This window comes from Podarcis muralis, chromosome 12, assembly GCF_964188315.1.
Source record: "Podarcis muralis chromosome 12, rPodMur119.hap1.1, whole genome shotgun sequence".
Taxonomy (NCBI): Eukaryota; Metazoa; Chordata; class Lepidosauria; order Squamata; family Lacertidae; genus Podarcis; species Podarcis muralis.
The window spans coordinates 27,622,082-27,629,768 of NC_135666.1; the positions used below are offsets into that span (position 1 = coordinate 27,622,082).

At 41.2% G+C, this 7,687-nt stretch overlaps 1 protein-coding gene across 7 annotated transcripts; it reads right to left on the minus strand.

Annotated features, from left to right (window-relative positions):
• Positions 1–1,729: 1,729 nt before the first annotated feature.
• MTERF1 (mitochondrial transcription termination factor 1) lies at positions 1,730–7,687 on the minus strand. Of its 7 annotated transcripts, none has more exons than XM_077936924.1 (4): positions 7,402–7,578; positions 6,177–6,272; positions 5,748–5,869; positions 1,730–3,216 (listed from the first exon to the last, which is right to left on the minus strand). In XM_077936924.1, exons 3-4 carry the CDS (start codon positions 5,779–5,781, stop codon positions 1,997–1,999), a joined length of 1,254 nt encoding a protein of 417 aa, XP_077793050.1. In that variant the 5' UTR covers positions 5,782–5,869; positions 6,177–6,272; positions 7,402–7,578; the 3' UTR covers positions 1,730–1,996. The 7 variants fall into 7 exon arrangements, with proteins under 7 accessions (XP_077793050.1, XP_077793051.1, XP_028606703.2 ...); XM_077936925.1 differs by having other exon boundaries at positions 7,551–7,569; XM_028750870.2 differs by lacking the exons at positions 6,177–6,272; positions 7,402–7,578 and adding an exon at positions 7,585–7,687.

The window sequence follows — 7,687 nt, forward strand, 5'->3', positions numbered from 1 at the left end:
ATGTATTTAAAATACCAATACACATTGCTTTGCGGTTCCTATAATTATCACACAACAATCACTAAGTCAACATTTACGTCACTCAAGAATTTGACTCGCCATCTCCTTTGAAGTCCTCTAAATGTAGAATCCATGTTTTACAGATTAAGTTTTAAAAAAATAATCACATGACAAATTTCTCATAAGCAAGCAACTCCCCTGCAGAGAAAGAAAACTATGTACATTTTTTTCTAAGGAAAAAACAGTATGAGGACCTCTCTAAGGATTCCAGGGGAGAAGAGTGACTAAGATAAGCTCACTATGATTTGTCTGATGCATCCTGTTTCAAACAAACTTCTGTTTCTTCAAGGATACAATATGAGTTCTAATCACCCACAGGAATATAATTGCTTAGAATTTATAGTCAAAGGGGTTGTTTAAAAAAAGCTTAATAGATTATTTTTTACCACTAAAGGCCAACACATATTATTCCTGACTGTTTTTGCAGCATGGTGCATACTTCATACATACCAGTAATTAGTAGCAGTAAATTGTAGGGTGGGGACGCGGGTGGCGCTGTGGGTAAAAGCCTCAGCGCCTAGGGCTTGCCGATCGCATGGTCGGCGGTTCGAATCCCCGCAGCGGGGTGCGCTCCCGTTGCTCGGTCCCAGCGCATGCCAACCTAGCAGTTCGAAAGCACCCCCGGGTGCAAGTAGATAAATAGGGACCACTTACTGGCGGGAAGGTAAACGGCGTTTCCGTGTGCTGCGCTGGCTCGCCAGATGCAGCTTTGTCACGCTGGCCACGTGACCCGGAAGTGTCTCCGGACAGCGCTGGCCCTCGGCCTCTTGAGTGAGATGGACGCACAACCCTAGAGTCTGTCAAGACTGGCCCGTATGGGCAGGGGTACCTTTACCTTTACCTAAATTGTAGGGTGAATTATTCCCCAAAGACTTCCATCCTTTCATCTTGTGGATGTTTTAACCACAAGAGAGCTTGCCCTTTCTAGCTGTCAATTAGTCATATATATATTTTCCACTTGATAGCTATTGCCACCATTTATCATCTTCATTTTAACTTCCATAGTAACTGTCAAAAGAAGTTCTGGGTTCAACTGAAATTCAAATTCTTCATGGAAATTTCAGTTAATGGGTGGGCTGAATGTAAAGTTGTTGTTTTTTATTTAATTAAATCATGCTCCTCCCTTATAAATTATGTTCCCCCCAAAGACTCTTTTTATCGTCCCATTGATTTATTATTTTAATTCACTCTAAATACCAAAAAGAAAATAGCTGCTATTCTGCCTACCATGTTTCAGTTTCATTTTTGTTCCATATAAAAATTTACAGTTCCTTAAGTGGCCATCAAAGGCAAGGGGGGGTGAGGGGGTGGAATTACATAGAAAAGCAACATTCATTTTAAGTTTAACCTGAGCCAAGAAATACATAGGCAACTCAATACAATGCTCCGTTTAAAAGAGCAGGAAAGAAGCACAATAATTAGTAAAACATATATTTAGCAAAATTAAGTAGTAATGCTTCATTGCTACTGCATCATTTCAGCTATCAGGTTAGAAGGCTCAATGTTTAAATAAATCAATGTAGAAATGTAGCATATCAGGGAGCATATGTAAAGGTATTCCTAGATTTGAAGTGCATCCATTCACCAGATCCTATTAAAACCAACACTTTTGAAAATTTAGAATAGCCACAAATAGTTATTAATTCAAAAAAAGTACTGCAAGGCTAAATTATTTTTAACCTCAATACCATTTATTTATTTCTTCCGTAAGTTTTGCTTTCTGTTTCTTTGGTCACATAAGGCAATAAAAAAATAATAATAAAAAAAAATTATTATGTACATTGTACAGGCAGCAACCATTTTGCACCTGGGTGCAATTTCTGGCCCCTAAACGGGTTGGTGGAGCATGCATAAGTCCATTTGCCTCCATTACCCCCCCACACCCCCATTTGCCCTCTTCTGGGTCCCAAAAGACCCATGCATTGGTGGTCGCACATCAATTAGAGCCGTGCAAAATTGTTGCTGCCTGTAACTTTTCCAATTTTGCTTCATATCGTTGTTTACTTAACGCAAGAATTCCAATCCCATGGATTTGAAAGTTATAGCCTAGCTTTCCCAGCTCATCAATACGGTTACTTATAGTTTTGATGCTTTTGTCCAGAACTAGAGGACTTTTCAGTATTAGATTAATGTTAATATTTGCCTGCAAGAGGCAATCTATTTTATCATTCAGGTTCTGCGGAGAAAGGTATAGAATGCGAAGGTGCTTAAGGACAAACATATCTGCCTCTATTTCAGTGCACCCATGAGACAACAGTTTCTCTTTCACGTTTGCAAGTGTCTTTTTTAGGTATTCATTAGAGAGATCCAGAACATCACCTCCTTGCCCATGCAACAGCGTTAGAAATTCCTTATTGCTCAGACTTAAAGATGACTGCAGAAACTGAACGTTTGCTTTCACTTGCTTGCTGCTCCGTAAGAGGATAAAGACATTTTTAGAAATTATCTGTTTTACAAAGTCATCTGGCTTTTCTCCACCTAGATCTAAATAGATGTCATTCAAGAGGCTTATCATTTGTTTATTGAGCTCTATACTGTTAGAAAACACCCTTGGAACTCTGGTCAGCATGTTGCCAAGATCCTTAGAAGTCAGCCCAATAGAACAAAATAAGGTAATGTTCTTCTGCATGTTTTCATTATTCCCAGAACGGAAAAAGGATTCAGGGGAACGTTTCAGGATTGTTACAATTTCCATGTCGGTCATCAAAATGCTTCGCCAAATTTCCCAGCGTTCTTTCAGAGATTGGTGTGAGCGAGTGATGGCACGTGGATAACGTGAGATTATACTGGCAATGGCTTCTCTGTTAGCCCCTTTTCCTTGCAGAAAAATCTTCAGGCCATCTTCATTGGTGATCTGCCTCTTGAGAACACCAGGCTGTCGTTTTCTTACCATTTTGACATCCACGCCCATACCAGCCAGATTTTTCACTAAAATGTTGTTCTCCTTGTCCAATTCATCACTGGAGCTATCAATCTTAAGGCAAAGAAACCTAGCGGAATCCCCTCTGAATATAATGTCTGTAGACAACTTGATAAGCCAAGGTAAATTCATGTTGAAAAGCAGTTTATTTTTCATGTTCACCAGCCCTCTCATTGCGATGCTAACCAGGCACTGCAAATCTCTGAATAAAATTGTACTTCCAGTCAGTTCAGGATCTTTAAGTAAGAGACAAGGAGAGAGAATTATAATAAACTGTAAGGAAGCATTCATGAACAACCTGTTCATAACTTAATTTGTTTAACACATTTTAAAAGATTTGTATTCATTGTGAGAATGAATTAAATGTTAGCAATCCCTTCCTAGATGGGTTATTATTATTTGTGTGGAGTGCCTATTGTATGGGTTAGAGAACACTCCTTGGTGGAATGAAGGAGTACCAGAGAGAGGCGCATGAAATTCCACCCATCAATTTGCATTTATTAGTACAGAAAGTATTGATCTGATGTCTAGAGATCTCTCCTATTCTGATTAATTCAGGAGGGTTCTAGAAGGCTTTCTTTCTATGTGAAAGAAAAAGGCAGGTTTTTGTTTGGGTTATATACCTTCTGGGAAGCTGAGTACAGCTGGTTTAAATTGGTTGTTATCTTTCTGTCAAGGTTGTGCTGACTATAATAGTAAGATCAGGAGGAGCCTGGGTCCCACTCACATTTTCTTTCTGTCCCTTTGTTCTGGTGTTCTGTATGCTATAGTGTTAAGGCTTGGTCTTATAAGCTTGTAAGTTTTATTGTAAGTGCTGCAGCTAGATTCTTTTTATGAACTGTGCCAATCCTGAACGTATTGGGTTTGTGACCATTATGCTCATTTGCCTTCAGTAGCAGGTAAAGCTCAAGTACAATTGCCTGCGGCCTATTTTGTGGAATCTCTGCTACGTATTTAATTTTTTTCTTCCCCAGTGGAAGAAGCTGGGGCAACACCTTGGGTGAGTCGTAGGTGGGAGATAGCAACCTGGGCGAGAGCCAGATTGCTATCTAGGAGAGTACATCTGTGGATAGATGGATGCTACATGGTTCTGTCGGTGTCTCCTGGTATTTTTGTAGTACATTTTAGTAGAGTGGATAAAGTCTTAGGGTTTGATGATGGCGAGGGAAAAACTGTAAAGAATGGGTGGGTGGTGCATGTATATATGAGTATTGGTGGATGAGTTGAGGGTATGGGAATTAGAAAGGGATGGGTACTGAGTCCTGTATGGTTTGTGTTTACGTAGTTTGAGTGTTTTGGGTAGGGAAATTAGTTGGGAATAGGCATAGGGTATAGCTGGGTGTGAAGAATATGTGAATGCTGAATATCGTAAGTGAGGATGTGCCTTAGCAAGAGGCTGAGAGAAGACGGAAGGGATGGTACTCCTATCAAGGTAGTTATGAGGAAGAAGGTATGGATGGAATAGTGTGAGGTCCAGATGGCTGCAGACTGTGCCCCTTTCTAACCTTCCATCCACCTTAAAGCAACTTAGTGGCCCGGCTACTGAGTAAGTTCTCTTGACTCTTAAGATGTTTTCAAACTGGGCTACTCTGTTTTTGCTTTTGAAGGACTTTATTGTTTCATCCAGTGTTGTAACTTTATCAGTTTCACTGTTTGTATAATTGTGTGCATATATATTTTATCCTGTAAACCGCTTAGAGGCTGTTCTCATATTAAGCGTTATATAAATATATGAAATATCAACAACTTCAGAATGATTATACCTGTCTTGGCGATAAATACTAGCCACACAATTATTATTTTTTACTAGCCTTCTAGTATTTGAGCAAAGGTAGTGGAGGTTTATTTTAAAAATAAATAAATAATGAAATAAACAGCAAATTACATTCAGAGAATTACAAACAGAGAATTACATTCTCAATGCAGAGGAACCAGACTAAGGGCACAGTCCTAACTCCATTACTAATGGGAATTCTTAGTAAAATGGTTCAGATTTAAGTGTATATAAAATTGCAGCCATAAAGTAATACAGTGGAACCTTTGTTCTCGAACTTAATCCACTCTGGGAAGAAGAAGAAGAGTTTGGATTTCATATCCCGCCTTTCACTACCCTTTAAGGAGTCTCAAAGCGGCTAACAATCTCCTTTTCCCTTCCTCCCCCACAACAAACACTCTGTGAGGTGAGTGGGGCTGAGAGACTTCAGAGAAGTGTGACTATCCCAAGGTCACCCAGCAGCTGCATGTGGAGGAGCGGAGACGCGAACCCGGTTCCCCAGATTACGAGTCCACTGCTCTTAACCACTACACCACACTGGGAGTCTGTTCGACTCCTGGTGCAGCTTCTGATTGGCTGCAGGAGTTTCCTGCACTCAAGCAGAAGCCGTGTTGGACATTCGGCTTCCGAAAACGTTCGAAAATCTGAACACTTACTTCCAGGTTTTCAGTGTTCGGGAGCCAAAACGTACAAGTACCAAGGCATTCGAGAACCAAGGTATGAATGTATACAATATTAGTCGTGTTAAGAGTAAACCCACTGAAAACAATGGACATAAGTAACAAAGGGTCTATGGTGCACTCACACTAATGAGATACTTTTAATGAGAAGCAGAGGCGACAAGCAGTTTCCTCTCTCTTTTGCATCCTCCCAAAATGTTCTGCTGTAGTTCACTGCAGATGCACAATTCACACCAGCAAAGAGGAGTCACAGAATTATACATGAGTACGTACCCCCACATTTGGATGCTGGGAAAGACTCTAGCCAACCAACCGTGCGGTGTCCTGACTGCTTCTCCCAATTGCATAGCACTCTCTGTTCATAATCAGGAGCTCACGTTGGGCTTCATTTTCACACAATACATGTGTGGCGTTTGCCTGTTCTTTTGGAAATGTCTGTACAGGGGGAGAGAAAGAGTTAATACGTAGACCAATAGAAAAGCCAGAGGCAGGGCCTACCTGTTTTTAAAAGGCTTAGCCAGAGGTTTTAGTCAGTTGGGAAAGCAGTTGGAAGACAGATGGAAATAGAGAGCATTAGTGCAGTTGGTTCTTGTGTGAGGGGAGGTAGAAGAGACAGGATAAAATAAGACTAAGAGGGTAAAGGGTAACAGCATTTTGAATGCATTTAAAGTTTATTTGTGTTTGCAATAAACTACAATCTTCAATGTTAACTTGAGAACCCAACTGAGACTAAGTGATTTACCGGAGAGAACCTGGCTGTTGGCAGCGGATTAGTGGTGTATGGGTCAATAGTCCGTGAAACGACTGGGGGCTCCGTACGAATGCCACAACATGCTTGCTGGAAGGAGGGTAAAATAAATGATGTTGTAGGTGAGATTAAATGCATAGCCTTGATCCTCACTCAATAATATTAATTCTGTGGTAGTCATATCAGTAGACTGGTTTTTATAAAGTGTTATGCATTAAACTGAGTGGCTACCAGAAAGGAATGTTTTGTTGTGTTCTAAACTGTTGGCTTTGCATGCTTTTATATTATGATATCACATTATAAATGCACTAGGTTACCAGTTATCAATAAGTTTAATTAATACTACTACTAATTGACACTTTAAGTGCAAGACAAACAATATTCAGATACATTAAAATAAATTCCTTAAATTGGAGCTTAGTGGTAGAGCACTTGCTTTGGCACAAAAGGTCATGACTCCCTGCATGTGGAAACAGGGCTGCAAAAGATTGGCTGTGACTCTGGAGATGCTCTACTGAATAATGTACTGAGCTAAATGACCAATGGTCTGACTCTGTATGACAGCTATGTTCCTAAACCGCTTCCCCTGAGGAAAGGCATCATTCCCAAACACTGGATCTTCACCTCATTTACAGCCAGGTTCTGTACATGAGCGTGGCCGGGGATGGGGGGTGAGGGACAGGGGAGGCAGCCCCCTAAATCAAGTAAATAAATAAAAACATTTAACTGACCAATTGCATCGCAGTTAACTCAGTTTCTCCCCACCCCAGCATAATACCTGCTCTCCCCTACGCCCATGGATTTGTACACGTTAACTCAGAAATAAAACCCGGCTTTATTTGGTTACAATTTACAGTACAAAGAGGCAACAGCAGATTTGGGGGCGCGGGGGTGAAGCCGCGGGCGTGCACAGACATCTTCCCTCCAAAAAACAGCTTGCCTCTCACCCCATTGCTGAGACCCTGGGGTGACCTGTAAGAAAGGCATTTTTCCCATAAACAAACGGGGAAATGGGGGTTTCACTTTTGAGTAGACATTAATGTGCAGGACTGCGCTGTCGCGGCGAAATCGGAAACAGGAAAACAAGCCTGAGCCCTAGGTTTGCTTAATGAAATATCAGCTCCCTCGAAATCAACAGCATTTTAATTTACGGCACGGATGGGAGTTTTAGTTTCCTTCAAAAATCTAGCATGAAATACACATTGCCCCTGAAGCGAACCTCCTTTTCTCTTCTTCCCCTCTGCCACCGCCTTCCCTATTTACTAGCCTCAGCTTTGCTAGCCTTGAGCCGCTAAAATCCTGCTTCCCAAAATTTAATCTTCGCGTTCTATGTCTGAGAAACTTTTAAAGGCGTTACAGACAACGCACAAGCGTGGGTTGCAGATACTAGCGTGTTGCTTACCGCCGGCATTTGTGCGCTTCCTTCCTTGGGGAGGCGTGGAAAGTTGCAAACGAAAAAAGCAGAAAGCGGAAAAAGAGCAGGCGCGTGCAGGAGAGGAAAAGCG

What these genes read in the sequence shown, in the direction of transcription:
- MTERF1 (XM_028750870.2), bottom strand. Translation starts at nt 5,781, where the DNA reads ATGCAATTGGGAGAAGCAGTCAGGACACCGCACG. An exon ending in AGCAGTCAGGACACCGCACG is followed by an intron (nt 3,217 to 5,747) that starts GTTGGTTGGCTA and finishes TCTTACTTAAAG; the next exon opens with ATCCTGAACTGACTGGAAGT.